The 18193-nt window shown below is 40.7% G+C and overlaps 1 protein-coding gene across 4 annotated transcripts in view; it reads left to right on the top strand.

Moving 5' to 3' along the window:
- The first annotated feature begins 14980 nt into the window (after nt 1-14980).
- The window catches only part of LOC130175196 (uncharacterized), a 32963-nt gene continuing 29750 nt past the window's right edge, over nt 14981-18193 (top strand). For all 4 annotated transcript variants that reach the window (XM_056385540.1, XM_056385541.1, XM_056385542.1 and 1 more), the window contains exon 1: nt 14981-15299. In XM_056385540.1, the coding sequence (XP_056241515.1) occupies nt 15297-15299 (3 nt within the window). In that variant the 5' untranslated portion in view covers nt 14981-15296. The remainder of the gene's footprint in view (nt 15300-18193) is intronic.

Raw genomic sequence — 18193 nt, forward strand, 5'->3', positions numbered from 1 at the left:
ATGCAAAAAAAAAAGTCTGGGAGTGTCACATTAAAGCCATTAATTCTCTGTATGAACACTGTAGTCAGCCACATTTCCCAGATTCTTCAGAAGTGATGAAAACCTCAAACTCCACAGGAACTTCCTCCGTGCCTCTCATAGTATAATAAGCTGCTTTTCATCGTTCCCACGAGAAAGGAAGCAGTGTTGTAAACAGCAGTGGCATGTGAAGCGTAGTGTGTTTGTGTGTGTGTGTGTGTATGTGTGTGTGTGTGTGTGTGTGTGTGTGTGTGTGTGTGTGTGTGTGTGTGTGTGTGACTGTGACTGTCTCTTGGAGAATTGAAGGTGCTCCCCTGTGACAGAGGAAGAGAAGAAGCAGCTTTATTAGAACATTTCAGAACAGGTTTTTCCCACAGTGCTCAAATTCATTAACAATTCTAGTTGTTAACTTGCTTTTAATATTTCATCCTCTGGTCTTATATCGTCATTGCCTTTAAGTAGACTACAAGTTTTACCTTTACAGTGTGACACAGAGAAGGCTGCCATTTGAAACAGTGATCCACTTCAACGGTTCTAAGACGGTCTCAGTGTGGAATGGACACGTGATGCTCAATGTTCCTGAAATACGAGTTGTTTGGTTTTTTTTTTTTAATTTTTTTGTGTTTGATTTCATTCGCTCGCCACGCGCTCTAAAGGCTGTTCCTTGACTTCCACTAACTCAGCGCGCACCCCAGCTGTGCGCGCGCACCCCAGCTGCCCCGCGGATCAGACACCCGAGACTCTGCGGCACCAGGAGGACGCCGCACCGCCGACCCGGACAACAGAAGTCCCTCCACACCTCCAGGTGAACACTCAGACGCCTCGAGGCATCTGTCTCGGTGTGGACACGAGGAGCGACACGGAAGGTAGAGAGCTCACACTCATTAATGCTGATGATCGATCTGAGTGTTTGAGAATGATCATTCATGTGTTTGTTTCATCTACAAATGCTAAACCACAGCCAAACTGTTCAACTTGTGCTACAGTGAAATGCTTTGTGTTTGAAGTTGGCACAGTAGTGACTGATGATGATGATGATGATGATGATGATGATGATGATGATGGTGATGGTGGCTGAATACACAGTGCTTGCCCTTTGGCGGGTGGCATTAATGAAGATGGAACAGGTCCCAGTGTAATGGATGAATGTGATGTGTAGTCAGTCACTTCGGCTGAAGACAGTTGGCCTACATGTGCTCTCATCACTGGAGCTGAGGAGAGATTAAATAGTGAGGTTCAGTTCATGTGTATCTGCAGTATGTTAAGGTTCTTCCTCTATGACTGACTGCTGGATGATTTTTAGAATGATTTCATTTGAGGAATGATTTGAGTCGACATTCAGATCCAGTTTGATCACCATATAAAACCATATAAAACACATAGACAGGATCATCAGGTCTTAATAATGGTTCAGTTATGTCTTATTCTCAGACGCACATCGGCACCCAGAAGAGTGTGTGTCACCCGTCACTCAAAAACAGCATCAGGAGAGGAGTGTAATCTATGTAGATATTCTTTTAATCAGAGGCCAAAGAGAAAGTGATAATCTCCCCAACTATTTGCTCTGCTGGCGGTTAGTTACATAAACTGATGATGTGGTGACACACACACACACTCTCACACATGCAGGACAGTGTGCTTCCGTGTCACTCTGGAGATTTGACCCTCCTCTGATATTTGATCTCCATCACTGCAGCTGTTATTCCACACGGAGACGTTCTCTAACACCCACACCTCTGCAAACCCTTTTTATTGTAGATATGACATGTTGTTTCATGTCACATTTTTCTTCAGTTTCTTCAAGTGATGATTTACGCTCATCTCTTCCTTGTTTATCTTGCAGTTAAATCAATCAATACACGTGGGAATGATTTCAATTTCATTTGCAAATTTATTCATAGATTTATTATTTATAAATATCACAACCCCTTTTGAAGTGAAGGAAATTACTGCTCATGAACAATTAGCCAATTAATTGATGAAATTAGTGCTAGAAGATCAAGTAATGTACATTTTGACTATTAATTATAGCAGATTATCAGCATCTTTGATTGGCTGAATTGGACTGAAGATTTGTTTGTTTCAGCTTCACAGATGTAAAGAATTGATTTTAATCCTCAAAGGAATGATAGTGGACGTTTTTAGCAGGAGGTGCTTTGTGTTTAATGTGCTCCTCCTGTGTGACCTGGACTGTGACCAGCTGTTACTGTCTGTCTGTGTGGTGCGTCTTCTCTGCTGTGTGGGCGAGGTTATAAATAAGAGGCTGGAGACTTTTGTGTGTGTGTGTGTGTGTGTGTGTGTTGTTTAACCAGCTGCTGGGGAGGTGTGTTTGTCTCCTCTGAGTGCAGGTGTACTCACTGGCCTCTGTTCTCGGGCCTTTTTTTACACCCCCACCCCCCCCCCCCCCCCACCCCCCCACCCCCCCAATTCACCACTTACCACCCTGCTTTTACCTCAAGGGTTTTAGTCCATTTGTGTTGGGTCTGCATCACCTGTTTGTTGTTGTTTAGCTTTGTGTGTGTGTGTGTGTGTGTGTGTGTGTGTATGTGTGTGTTTTTGTCTAGATGGAGAGAGGCATGGGAAAATTTGCAGGGCAGATCTAAATATTGACAGCTTGATGTCCACACTAGTCACATGTTTCAGAGTTAGCTGATGATGACAAAGCTCAGTTTCATTCAAACGCCTTCCTTTTATGTCATAGCATCAAACATGATGGCATGTTGCTATTTCACCAAAAATAACACTTTTATTCTTATTAAATGCAAGCAACAACAAAAAAAAGAATAAACAGGATTGTTCAGCTACACAGTGAGAAATGTCTGTACAGTGTGTAGATGTAGATTCATAGTATGAGAGAGAGAAGAAATCTATAAAACAACTATGAAAAGTAAGTTAGTAGCATAAAATCAAATTTAAAATGAATTAGTACTTTTCATGAGGCTGCCAGATCTTAAAATATAGGTTCATCTTATAAACATTTTTAACAAATCTCTAAGCCTGTGTGAAGGCAGAGTAGCAGACCAACAGGAAAAGCTACTTTTCCTGCTGAAATCCAAACAGGGAAGAGTGGCCGCACCAATTTAAATAACCTGTTGATTAACGGAATATTTTGACATTATGGGAAATATACTCATCTGCTGTGTCGCTGAGACCTGGAGGAGAAGACTGATACCACTCACACGGCTGTACGGTAAATGTGAAGCTGGAGTTAGCTTAGCTTAGCTCAGCACAAAGACTGGAAGCAGGGAAACAGTCTGCCTCTGTCCAAAGGTAGCAAAACACTCCATGGCAGATGAATCTATGGTCTGTTGTCTGTGACTGATGAATTATTCTTTTAAGTCAAGTCAGTCTGGCCTGATTAAAGCGAGATGAAGAACATCAGCTCACTGTTCTCCCTGTGTCTTTGAGAGGTACTTTTAATTTACACAAACCACAAGAATATGTGTGTCTGCGCTCTTACTGCTGTTTGTTCATGATGCAATCAATGACTTTTTCCTCCAGGCCTGCTGTGGCTTGACATTCAAGGGTCAGGGTTGCATGTGAGTCATATGGGAGTAACAGCATCACAACCTGCCTAAAGAACATGTACTGTATGAGTCAAACATAAAGGTCAAGCAGGCCACAAGTGGGTCATGGCTGCGGACACAGCAGCTGGTCATTAATGCACTGCAGCAAGCTGTAGGAATATCGTTAGGAATGAAAATAATAAATAATCATAAGTGAGGGGTCACACAGACAGTTGGACGGCCAAAATAGATCCCTCTCCTTTGTGATCGATTTGTCGCTCTCAACCCAGAGCTGTCGCTGTGAAGCAAGGCAGCCTCGATCTCTTGGTCCAGTCTGTTAAAACTCCCAGACTGGTTGAGTTTTTCTGTTGCTCGGTGTTGTGCCATGCTGGGTTTAACATCAGTGTGGTATAACATTAGCACCCAATGGAATACTGAGCACTTTTGTATGTCACATGGAGGTCACGACTATAACGATGACATTCCTGTCTGCAACTTTGTAAAGTGGGTCAGTACATGTGCATGTTGTTCACTCTGCTGATGTTGCTGCTGCTGGACCACACTGGGGTTGAATTTACTTCAATAGAAAATTCCAGAACTTTAAGGTAACAGCACTGAGCCCAAGTGGAGGTGGCGCTCACTCGGTGGATTCAAGAATCAGCTGTGCTGGTTTCTGCATTGATGAAAAACATTGGTGAAAACTAATGTTGATACAGCTGAGTGCAGCTTTGCAAAGAGACCATAGGGTTTTGTGCCAGGTGTTTTCCTTGTCCACTGACCACAGATTACAGATCACAAGATACATAAAGAGTCTGGAATGAAAAGCTAGTGGTTAGTAACACAAGTTCACTCTCAATCTGGGCAGAAAATAGACATGTTGCTGCAAAAACAAACAATCAAGAGACCGTGACTCACATAAAAACAACTTCTGTTGCAGCTGACACAGTTTGGCTTGCAGCTGTGCAGCTGCAGCAGAAGCTTCTGTAGCTGTTTAGGCTTCCTTTGGAGAATACAACTGTTTTGATCTGCATCTTCAAATAATTATTCATTAATGACTCAGTAAGGTGTCTCTTTCATCTGGTTTGAAGAAACCCAGTGAGAATGGGGAAGACTCACGTGACAAAGAAAATGATTGTTGATTGATGAAATTTTGATTAAAATGACAATATTAGTTGTTGTTATGGAGGAAGTCGATCTTCCACTAACTTTTGGGAGAAAACACTGTAAGAGCCATATGCAATTTCTTTAATTTAAATAGCTGTCAGAAATCTACAGCAGCTGCTCATGTGCCTGCTTGTGTATGACTCACGGCCTTGACAATGTGCCTGTCTTGTTTACCATGAGAAACATGTCTGCATCTCAAGAACTCAGTATAAAAGTTTAAGAAACACTGAAGCAGCCAATTCCTCATAAAAGTGTCAGTTATATGAACTTCCTGTGCAGCCCAGCTTTGACCCCTTGCTCACTTGAGGAAATGTCTCCGGCTATGTTAACTGCTTTACATAATGCTAATGAGGTGCTAGCTGCCTAAGCCAGAGCTTGGGGAGATGCATGCTTGAAGTGCTGAGGATGCTGCAGGCAAAAATAGAAGGCCAAGGCTCGAGGTGCGTTTGTTTCCATGACTGGCTTGGATTAGCAGCTTCTAAACACTTTGTTCCATTAGGGCTACTGTAACAAAGTAATCTGACACTACTCTTCCAAATACAGTAGAGCCCGTGTTACATGGCTTTTTTTATTGGCTGTTTTTATATGTCTGGATCTGTTGATGTTGCTCAGACACATTCACAGTGAGGACAAATAGAAAGATGTACTTTTTGTATCATGCATTTTATCTGATATGAAGTGTCTGACAAAAAACCTTTAAAATCCAGACTACACTTATTATCTTTAAGATTTACAGTGTAAAGCCCCCTTCACTTTTTTCCTATTTTGTTATGTTGCAGCCTGATGCAAAAATTGTTTAAATTATGATTATTATTATTATTATTATATTAAAAAGGGAAAACTGAAATATCACATTGACATAAGTATATAGATAATTTGCTATGCATTTGAAATTTAGCTACAGTGGCTCCTATTTCTCTTGATCATTTCTGAGATTATGCACCTTGATTGGAGTCCACTTGAGGTAAACTCATCTGATTGGACAAGATGTGGAAAGACACACACCTGTCTATATCAGGTCTCACAGCTGACAATGCAGATCAGAGCAGAAACCATGAGGAGGAAGGAACTGCAGCAGAGCTCAGAGACAGGACTGTGTCGAGGCTCAGATCTGGGGAAGGCTCCAACCTCTCCTGCATTGAAGGTTCAAGAGCACAGTGGTCTCTATCGTTCTTATATGGAAGAAGATTAAACAACCAGGACTCTTCCTAGAACCGGCTGCCCAGCCAAACTGAGCAATCGAGGGAGAAGAGCCCTGGTAGGAGAGGAGGTGGTCACTCTAGCTGAGCTCCAGAGATCCTGTGTGGAGATGGGAGAAACTTCCAGAAGGACAGCCATCACTGCAGCTCTCCCAACAATCTGGGCTTTATGGCAGAGAGTCCAGACAGAAGCCTCTCTTACTGAAGCATATCAAAGACTCAGACTGTTAGAAACAAGATTCTCTGGTCCGATGAAACCAAGATTGAACTGTTCAGTCACCTCATAACTAGCCCATCACCTGTGCAATAAATAAATATGTAAGTAAAGTTGTGGCAGCATCATGCTGTGGGGTATTTTTCAATGGCAAAATGGCTGTCCACCGACTGTCTCCATCCAACCTGACAGAGTCTGTCTGAATACCTTCTGAATGCACTGTATAAGTTTGGAGTGTTAAGATGATCATATGACTTGGTGTCTCTTGAAATTCTTGAACCATATTAACAAGTATTAAAAATAGGAAGAGGAAGTGTAAATAAGCAAGTGCTCAATCTATTTCTCACCTCAGATCTATTCAAAAGCTGCTTTGACAGATAGTTTAGGAAATGTTTGGTTTGCAGTCCAAAGACTGAAAACTGTCAGTCATGTTTTCATATGACATCACCAGATAATTCTACTGTGGCCTATCCAGACTGGGGCTGCAAGTAATGATTTTCATTACTGATTAAGTGATAGTAAAGTCTGAGGTCCTGATAAACCAAAATTGAAGGATAAAACCTAAACATATTTCATTTGCTATCACATAAGACAAAGAAAGGTAGCAAATCCTTATATTTGAGAAGCTGGAACCAGAGAATGTTTGGGATATTTACTCAAAAATTAAATAATAAATTATAAACTAGAAAATTACTGAAGAAATGTGCCTGCTACTAGGTGTGTGTACTTCACTCCTCGCATTTCAATCTGCACAAAGGATGTTACTGTCAGTTTCATTCATGTCGTAGAGACTTGTCCGCCTCAGTTACTTAAGGTGTCCCTCAAAAAGCCTTTTGAAGCTGTCACAGCTGGCCAAAATAACCTCACACTGATGGTTTCAAACCCAAATTTGCCCCTAATACCATAGCAAGACATGTATACATGCATGCTATAACACTATATCCCCATATAGACGGTAGCTTCTAAGATCTAACTTTTTACCTTTTTGAGACTCTTACTTTGAAAGTGTCTGTGATTCTGTGTTTGGCAGTATAAATTGCATAAGGTACAAACATATAAACATATTTTATATATATATATATTTATATATATATGTGTGTGTGTGTGTTTGTGTGTAGCAATAGAGCTGCCCAACAGAACCTCCAGTAAGTTATTTTTACCTGGTTCGTTACCTTATTTTGAAAGTACATTTTTTAAACTAAAATTGTCCTCACAGTTATGACATGTGCAAAGAACCACACATCAACACGCACACACCAGTTCCACGTAAATACACTGTGTTGATTTACCTTAGAGTTGCTCTCACACCTGAGTTAAAAGGCTAAGAATTAATGAGTATAATTAGTCAATCAGAATAAGCTTTGCCCATTTCTGCCCAGTAACACCTGCTGAGTAACACCTGCTGAGACACTGCTTGCCACTGATGACTGTGGCCGCCAGGGGGAGGAGGGAAACACGTACACACAATCCCACAATCTCCTTAGACAGACAACAGCTTTTAAGATGAAACTTGAAATGGGATATTAGAGGGAAAACTACAAGTCCTATTGAAAAGATCACCTCACCACAATGCTAAAATGGTTGAGAAATCAGCTCTTATTAATTAATTAATATTAATTTATTAATTAATCTTACTAATCATTTTTTATATCCTGGAACATGCACGTGTGGCTTGCCTTTTGGTTCTTTTTAAAAGAGTAAAAGACTACACTGCCCCTTTTTTTAAATACAAACCCTACACAAGCCCCCCCAGATCCTTTGCAATGACACAGAGGACAGTAAATGGAGACAAGGTGTTCCCCCAAGATTACAAAATGTATTCAATAATTCAACTAAGTAAAACAAGGAAAACCAATGAGAATCAACCAATTCAGGTAATTTGATAAAAAACCTACAATATAAAAATACTTGATCTATAATAAAAGGAGGAGAGTGCTAGGGGATGGTGGGCTGCAGGCGCAAGGCGGAAGTGGGTGGAGCTAAAGCCTGATCAGCAGTACGGTAGGCCAGGAGGGACACCTCACTGCTGGCTACACACACTCTCTTGCACATCCCAAATGACAGGCCAGTAAAAACTTTATGGATGTTTGATGGTCCACATCCCACCGATGCAGTGGCCCACTACGATTTGTCCTGGTGTGACCAGTGGCCAGTCTGACAGTCTTACACTGCACACACAGATAGAGAATGTGGATTTCTCTTTGTTAGACTTTTTTTTTTAACCAGGAAGATTGTAATTCACAACAATGACCTGACAAAGAAGCACAGGAGGTGTCCTGTGTGTAATATGTAAGAGTGAAACGGAGAGAGGGAGGAAGAGAGACTGAGTAAGACTGGGATTTTGAGAGCAAGAGAGGGATACAGAGAGATGAGGACAAGGGCAACAAGGCCTCTGTTGCCCTTGTCCACGACCAGTTGAATCAACAGCTTCTCTCCTCTGGCTAGGACATGCTCACTCTTCTCAAGCCTAATGCCACAATGATGCTGTCACACACACACACACACACATTTTTTTCTCTCTCTCATTTCCCCCTCCCTGCTTCTTTTTCCTCCACTCTCCCTCCCTCTCTCTCTTTCTGTCTCTTTGTGACTTTTTGCACATTTGCCTTGTCACCCAGTGCAGTCAGTGTCAGTGCATTAACAGAGCCTGGAGGAGGACCAGAGAGAGAGAGCGAGAGAGAGAGAGAGAGGCAGGAACATGAGGACAACAATGCTAGCTCCAGTATGTGACAACAACAACAACAACAACAACAACATCAACACACATTTGTCCTCGGGCTTGTTCTCAGCGTGAAGTGGAGAGAGAGGGCACGCCATTCTCAGATACATTATGATGAATAAGTTGCTCTGTTGCTGGGTAAGATACATCTGATATTTCCCTCTGTTCTTATTGGTGCATCACATTAGCCATTGCTCATAAAGAGTGGCAGGCACACAAAAATGGCTCGGTATCATTTAAATATTACGCTGTTTGAGTACGCATTAGCGCTGAAACGATTAGCTGATCAATCAGAAAATGGCATTTATCAAGCTAAAACACCAAAATAACCTGGTGTCATCAAATGTGAGGATTTGCTGCTGTTCTCTCCATGTATTAATATCTTTAGGTTTTAGACAGTTGTTCAGACAAAATGTTGAAACTTCAACTTGTGATGACTAAATCGAACTATTTTCTGACACTGTATAAACTAAACAATGTATTATATAATATAATGCACTCTTTTATCAACCATGATTGTTAGTTGTACTTATTTAGAAATATAAAAACTTTTACAAAACTTTTATTTACAGTAATAATATATAGCTTGCCATGATTCCCCTCTGTTTAATGCTGACAACAAAAGTAGCTTTTAAAGTGTTGCTACAAGGCTAATGTCAGCATTAAGCTGATTATCTTATCAGTCTAAGTCAGTAAGTCTTTTACTCACCAACAGCTGTCTCCAGTTGTGGAAACAAACACCAATGTAAACCCTTGTGTCAATCACGTCTTTTCTTCTGCTGAAGTTAGCATGCTAACCAGCTAGCATCACTTTGTGATACCGACTCACTGTAGTCTGCAGTTAGTCCTGAAGATGGAGCACTGCTCAGAGGCTGTATTATAACCTCCTGTGTTATTAATACCCCTTTTAGGTATAAACTGTTTTTTAAACATGGTTAAACCCACTAATAAAAGCCGATTGACCCCTTTTCCACTGCCAGACAAGTTTGTCTTTCTGTTCGGACTGAGGGCACACACAACTGCAAGGAGTGGTGTCATCATACATAGTCTCATCTCCAGGTTGGTGCTCCTGTAAAACTTATTTTGAAGCTGCAGCTCACTCTTTCATCCTTGAGCGCAGTGGAGCCGCAGCGTTTCTGGTTGAACAGCACCGTGCTGGACAGGTGGCAGGATGTGTCTTCGGTATGATCAGAAAGATGTTACAGCAGGAAAAGGGGTGTTGTGTCTACTGCAGAGTCATGTGAACCGGGTGTAAATGCCAATTGAACCCTTTTCCATTGCCAACAAAAGCCCAATAGTAAGCAGGTCTTAGCAGGTTTTTTGACCAATGGAAAAGGGGCTTAAGACAACGAGGGTAGAAGCTCTTGTCAAGCGACAATCATCACCACCTGCTCCAAGCAATAAACCACGTTCAACAGCAGAGAAGACTTACAAATAGCCCCTTTAAAGACTTGAATATTATACAGCATATCCTAATATTAATGAAGCTGTTTGAACTCTGAAGAGGACAGAAAGTGTCTCTATTCTACTGCCCTTTTTTTTTTTTTTTTTTTATCAATTTCTCTGAGCTAAACTTTTCTTGAAATGTCTGCTGGGTGTCCCAGTACTGCTTGGCATTACATTACATGTACATGAGGCATTTGTACGGTGGCCTGCAGAGCCCTGCAACTTAAGAAAAGACATGCAAATACAAACGCGCTGCAAATTCAGTCCTACAACACAACAGGAAGTGTTTCCAAGGGACATTAAAAAGTGATGGACCTGGCTGGGACTTGCTGTTGAATGTCGAATTGTGACTTTTGAAGTTAAAAGGATTGAATAACAAGTGCGTCCCAGCAGGTTCATCAATTTTGTCCTTTTAAGTTATTTTTTTATTACTATTTTTGAAGTTATTAATTCAGATAGAGAGAAAGAGAGAGTGAGAGAGAGAGAGGAAAGTCAGAGAGAAAGAGAGAGAATGAAAGAGACTCAGATTTGGCACAAACTTTCACTTGGACTCGGAGATTAACTCATCAGAATTTTATGGTCAAAGGTCAAGGTCAGTGTGACCTCACAAAGCACTCATGAATTCATATGCTATTTATGACACAATTTCACACAGATGTGTAGCGCCCTTAGCACTTCTTGAACAAAACTACTACTAAAACTACTGACACCTACTCTAGGTTCGGATAGCTGGATATAGTTATTCAAATGAGACAACATGAAGTTAACAGTTGACAATTTATTACCTCACACAGGTAAATTTTTGGCAGTGTATGAAACATAAAAATTACGAAAAATAGAGCTCCTTCATGAAAAACAAAATTAAAAAAGTTCAAATAAAAGTGTCCCTCCTTCATTATTAGGAGGTAAGAGTTCAACTCTGTTCTGTGGTGTACGTGTAATGTTCTGAAATGTTCAGTTCACTACCCGGGTAGATTTGTGTGTTATTTCCTTATCTATGTCAATGAGTGAAGTGAGATGATCTCTGGGGTTCTTCGGAGTGGATCCCACGGCTGGCCACACCGTGCACCGTTCCGTCCAAGTCGCTCGTCTTTCCTGGCTGGCCACCGAACCTCCACAGGCTCGGAATCTGAATCAGTTCCTCACAATAAAAAAACAATCTACACGTATAGTGCAGAAAACATATCCATTACTCTCTATTCAATCACATGAGATCATTCTACTTTCAGTTTTCACTCTAAATATCTTCCATATCTATACCCAAATGCAGGATATACAGTATTCAAATCAATTTAAAAGAGTCTGTATACATTTACAGTACAGTATAAGTATTTTTACCATGACAATTATTCACCATGAACTTATATTTTAAAATAAATGCACTTACTTATCTTTTTAACTGCAGCATACGTCTCTTTTTAACCGTAAATGAACAGTATTAAGCCACTCTTTTTAACCAACATAAATATTTAAACAACTTCAGTGCAATAAAACACATTATGTGCATCTCAGTTATCAGAAAACAATATTTATCAAAACCTGGGACCATATCAACACAATTATGCATTATGTGCTGTCTCTATTTCTCTCGTAAATGTCAGTAGCAACACGTTAGCTTACCCAGCTAGACCGTTAGCACTCACGTTACAGATTACAGGTAATACCTGAGCTAGCATAGCGCTAGCATCACTCGCGGCTAGCGTTAGCTTCGTGCTAACTTAGTTAGCGATCTTTTCCTTTCAAGTCGGTTTTCACGGTTCACAATGATACAGAGAATACCACGGTGGGTCCAAACATTAGGACACATTCCTCTAACTCCGATTGGTTTAATAAAAGTATCTCAATGAAAAGCATTTTCACATAACTCTCTTCATTGGCTTCCTGTCCTTTATAGAATTGATTTTAAACTTTTAATGTTTGTTTTTAAAGCTCTTAACGGCCTTGCCCCATCGTATGTATCTGAGCTTTTAACTGTCCGAAATCCTGGTAGACCTCTGAGGTCAACAAATCAACTCTTGCTGGACGTGCCCAGCTCAAAATACAAACACTGGGGTGACCGAGCTTTTTCTCTTGCTGCCCCCAGGCTCTGGAATAAGCTCCTTGCCCAGATGCGTCTTATTTCTGACCTGGGCCTCTTCAAATCTAGGCTAAAAACCTACCTATTTAGGATGGCCTTTAATACCCAGTAGTATGATAACACTTTTAACTTATTTTATCTTAATCAATTTTGTTGTATTTTATTGTTCTCACTGTTCTTTTATTTTTTTTTTTAAATTGTTTTCACTTATTTTTCTCTTTATTTATTACCTGTTGTAAAGCACTTTGGTACGCCGAAAGGATTGTTGTAAAGGGCTGTATAAATAAAGTACGTTAACATTTACATTTACATAACAAGCAAACAATGAGGCCTAGCCTCTTAGCATGTAGCAGCTGTTGTATTGGATGGGGAATGATGTCACTGTCACATAGTCTTGAATGGGTGGTGCTGGAGAGGGCATCCATTGGGTCTACTTCCCCAGTAACTTAACTATGTATGTTCCAAATTACAGTTTAATCATCCAGTGTCAACCTTCACCTCTAATCCAGTTGTTATCCATTCAGTCAAAACCTGTATGGATCAGTGATGGACGAGGCTTTTGATATCTGGTCAAGAAATGGAATTGGTTAACTATATGATCTCTATATATGAAACAGGTTTGCCTCCTTTTTACAGTTAGAACAGAAATTTAATCTTCATATGTCCCATTTCTATATGAAATGCTATTTACAACTAAGAGGTTTTATGGCCTCTAACTCTGCCTGCTTCCCATTGTGCCCTCCTGTGACTCTGCTAGACACAATTTTTAAATGTAAAGTTGACACAAAACAAATTATAAGCAGCATTTACACATTACTTAACACACATAATGTGAACACTCTGAATTCTCTCCGAAACAAATGGGAAACGGACCTAGATGAAACAATTTCAGAAGCAATCTGGCAAAAAATGATACAGAGAATTTACTCCTCCTCGATATGCCTTCGGCACGCTGCGGTTCAGTTTAGAATAGTGCATCGTCTTCACTGGACCAAAGACACACAATCTAAGATTAAGACGGATATTGAACCTGGGTGCTATATAATAAGCTTTTATTCTCTGTTGGCCAGAGGCTTATTTTGTTCAAATGGAAGGATGCTACCCCTCCAACATATGGCCAATGGATTAGAGATGTTATGTGTCATATCCACATAGAAAAAATGAGATATACCATTAGGGGGTCCACCAGTGCCAGCGCAATGAGCGCATATGTATCCAGAAGTCAGTACATTAACACACACAAGCAGTCTGTATCACGCTGTATTGAGATGGTGGGGTGTGTATATGCGCAGTGTGTATATGCATGTTTTTGGTGTGCACGTGAAGTTTTCATCGTGTATGTGGTTAATTTGATGTGTATGTGCACACTTTCATGGTGTTTTACCCTAATCGGCCTCCCATGAATAAGCCGACTTTCTTGTGAGCATGCGAAACTTTCTTGTGACTTAACTGTCCCATGTTCAAGTTGTATGTTTTTGGTGATATGTTGGAAAATAAAAAAGACCCTGATCAAAAAAAGAAAAAGCTCTACAGGAATGTGCTGTATGGACTCGTCTGTCTCACACTCTGGGTCAGAGAGAGAGAGAGAGACTTCACTATCAGTCTATCTCTCTCTGTCACTCTTTGTCTCTTCTTTGACATGACCAGTTCAAACACAGACACAAGATCTTCCTGCTACTGGTTCCCAGCAGCTGCTGTCCGTATGATGTTTCACCCGATATCACCGCCTCTTTTTCTTCCCTTCTCACATCTTCTCTTCTCCTCGAGTCCTGCTTTGCTCCTTCTCTTCTCTTGTTTCAATTTCACTCTTTGAAATATCTTAACTTTAACTCAGCTTTTTGTTTGTGTTGTATATCCGCAAGTTAAATGTGATTAATATGATGCCTCTTCAGAATTCATGTGTCTCCTCTTTTCCCACTTTTTGATTGTTCACATTGTCGATGCCCTCTTTCAGTTTGTCCTCACGATGATCTTGTGACAGGGAGAGAGAGGCAGTGGTGGATGGTGGTTTTGCTGCCACGGTGACAGCATTGAGTATATCAAGGACATGCTGCTGTCGCTTTGATTGCGTTAGCCAGCGGATCAGCCCTCTGGGAAGCTGATTGATTCCATTCTGATTTTAGAGGTTTGGACAGATTAATGAAATGAGAAAAAGAGCTAACTGTGTTTTGTCTTTTTTTCTTTCTAATTCTTGGTTGAGACCTAAAAGCTGCTCATGTGAACTGTGGAAGTATTGGTTAAGTAAATACAGGTTCAGTGTATAGAAGCATAAGTAAAGGTCCATATGATTAAACAGTACATTTTACATATTTTAAAATGTATTTGTATTTATTTATGTCCAGTCTGCATGATTGTGAAAGCATTGTGATTTCTTGTGTGTGTGTGTGTGTGTGTGTGTGTGTGTGTGTGTGTGTGTGTGTGTGTGTGTGTGTGTGTGTGTGAGAGAGAGAAGATAATACAAAAAAAAATTTAAAAAGAATTGTGCTTGCATGTACTTGAAGGTTTCTCTTTTCTCTCTCTTTTCTCCCCCCCATTCTCAGCTCTCCTCGTGTTTGGTCACACTGTCCCTCTCAGACAAACATAGTGCCCGGCACTCGAAGTGTTGCGAGAGGAAGAGAGCAAACAGAGAGAGACAGAGAAGCAGACACAGAAAGCAGAAAGAGCACAATAAATCAGACAGGGAGAGAGAGAGAGTGAAGGAGGAAACAAGACAAATCACAGACTAAGTGCAGTGCAGCTGAGGACTCAACGAATGCTCGTCCAGCTGGCTTAAGGTCGTCCACACTCACTGTGCTGTGAACGAGTGTCTGGGCAGAATGGATTACATTTTGGTCCAGCAGCCTCGGAGCAGCAGCAGCAGCAGCAGCTCTGTAGACGACCATCCCTCCTCTTGGATTATTTCAGCTGCCGCTGCTGTTGTGATGAATGGGAATGACAGCACACAAACAGGAAAATGGTAATGTTACAGTCTGCTCCGTTTGCTGTGAGACGCCTTTATTTCCACCCTGTTCTGCCTTTGTTCAGAGTGAACACAGTTTTAAAGTGGTTATAAGGAATACATGTTGAATCATATTTAAACTTTAAAATTGAATCTTAGATGACATCCTCTTTCCTCTCTGGCTGTTATACAGTAGCTGTTACTAACAGGCTAAGACCTTTGATTTCATTTTACTAATTTATAGCTTTGACATCTCTGTCGAACCCTGAGGCTGTAGTTATATGAACAAACCTGTCAGAGGGTGTTGGACGTCCTGTGGAGTTTCTGCTTTGTGTCATTCAGCTCATCATTTTCCTGAGCGAGATGACGGAGGAGGGAGAGGAGCTTCATGCTTCTCCTGCTTTAGAAGTTGACTTGAAATTCTTGAGTAACTGTTGATTAATGGATCAGCTGATACATTTCTATAACTGATTACTTTTGTTGTCATTTATCAAGCAAAAATGTTGAAAATCAGCTGATTAAGATTTTCTGATTCCCTAAGGTTTTGTTGGACAAACAGTTCATTCTAAGACATCACCTTTCACCCTGAAAACATGTAATGGGCATTTTTCACTAATTTGAGTTTGGAAAAAAAATCATGAAAGTCAGTGGAAAGTGAAACATTCCAGGTACAGCACTGTTTCCTTTTTAAATTGTCCTGCAGAATCATTTATTTATTATGTCCTGACAAGCAGCCCTTTATGTTGAAACATGCACGTACTCTGACTGTGTCCAACACACAGCATAGCTCCCAGAGCTTATACTGGCTGCTGCTCTCTGCAGGAGTGTTTGGACTCAAGGTGAAGGTCTCAGGTTACCAAGCATAGGGACAGATTCCACAAACCAGCCACTGTATCTGCCTCTTTCCTGGATTCCCACTTACTGGAATGCAAGTCATTCAAGAGCTAGAACGGATCTGGTATGAAGAAACCATCCTACAGCGTCAGGGAGGTAACGTTGGAGATCAGCGCCATCTGATGTAGAGATTTGATCTGAGAAGGTCTGTGTTTACTGTTGAGAATCTCAGCCTGCAGATCCTAATGAGGAAATTCCTAAATGAATGTATTTTCTATGTGTTGTTACACCTTCCTTGGCTGCAGAGACGGTGTGACCTGCTTATACATAAAGTTGATTTTGTTTGGCACTCACCAACTGGGAGGATGATGTTCAGTAGGGAGCGGAATTTTTAAATTTAATTTTTTAAATTTATTTATTTTTTTATTTAGAAATTTAAAATAAAAATAGGTTTGATTTGGCAGGGCTCTCTCTCTGTGTGTGTGTGTGTGTGTGTGTGTGTGTGTGTGTGTGTGTGTTTTTCCCAACCTCTTTCCTGCAAATGCTCTATGTTGTTGGAACCAGAGTCCATTAACCCGACTATTCCTGCTCTGGGAGTGACCTCAGTGTTTGGGTATTTGTTCCTGTGTTGACCAGGAGTATCTTTTCTCTCAGCAGAAAGACTTCTTGTCCCCTGCTAGTGATTCAATGAAAAATACACAACAGTCAGCTCAACAGCCCTGTTTGCAAAACTGCAAATCATCTTTACCTGGAGCCTCCTAGTTTAGTTTAAAAGACACACAAACTCCATCACCACCATGTGGATATTAACTGTATAAGTGTCTCAACCTGGCAACAGAAGCTTTTTGGAGGCTCTATGGTAGACAGCTCTACTGCCACACACAACAATACACACCAGCATATTGATAGACACACACAAACACCATCTTACTTTATTGATATTCACCTTCAAAATAAGAGTCTCAACCAGGTAAAAAGAACTTACTGGAGGTTCTGTTGGGCAGCTCTACCACTGCACACAAACACACACAAACAAACACACACACACACATACATACACACACACATATATTGACAGAAACACACAAACACCATCTCCAATGGATTAACCTTCAAAATAAAAGTCATAATATGGTAAGAGGGAATTATTCACTCTGTTGTACAAAAGCTTATGCAATTTATACTCCCAAACACAGAAGCACAGACACTTTCAAAATAAGAGTCTAAAAAAGATTAGAGGTAAGGTAGGTCATAAAAGTTTGATCTTAGAAGCTATCGTCTATATGGGGTTATAGTGGTATAGCTTTATTGCAGATCAACTTCTGTTAGGGCATGTACATGTGTATACATGTCTTGCTATGCTTGTGGGGGCAAATTTGGGTTTGAAACCATCAGTGTGAGGTTATTTTTGCCAGTTGTGACAGCTTCAAAAGGCTTTTTGAGTGACACCTGCAGTGACTGAGGTCAGTGTCAGGATAAGTCTCTACGACATGAATGAAACTGACAGTAACGCCCTTTGTACGGATTGAAATGTGAAGTACACGCACCAAGCAGCCGGCACATTCAAATTTTTTTTGTTATTATGACTCCTACATCATGTGATAGGATAGTTATGTGCTCTTTAGGTGCCAGTACACCTTTAAGAATTAAAAAGATTGAACGTCATGTATTTCAGTGTGAGGTGTGATGAGTGTGACAGAGCATTGTTAATCTGTGTTTTTTATGTATCTATGTAATCATTTCTGCTTGTTAATTATGAAATCTGCTGGTGTGAGGTACATTAAGCACAGCTGTGGGCTAATTACAGATGAGACTTGTGTGTCAGTGAAAGCTAAGTCTCACTTTGCTGTAATAACACGCCACACACACACACACACACACACACACAGAAAGAGAGAGAGAGCGGAGACACGTCAGCTCACTCATGATTAGTTTAAAGATGTGCTTAAAGCCTCAGCTCATTCATGATTCCCTGACGTGTTTTTAATGACTTAAACACAGGCCTCACTGCGTCCTGACTGCTGCTTTACTGCCACCCTCAAACCGTCCTGCTGATCGAGGTCAACATGATTAGTGTT

Source organism: Seriola aureovittata, chromosome 9 (assembly GCF_021018895.1).
Source record: "Seriola aureovittata isolate HTS-2021-v1 ecotype China chromosome 9, ASM2101889v1, whole genome shotgun sequence".
Classification (NCBI taxonomy): domain Eukaryota; kingdom Metazoa; phylum Chordata; class Actinopteri; order Carangiformes; family Carangidae; genus Seriola; species Seriola aureovittata.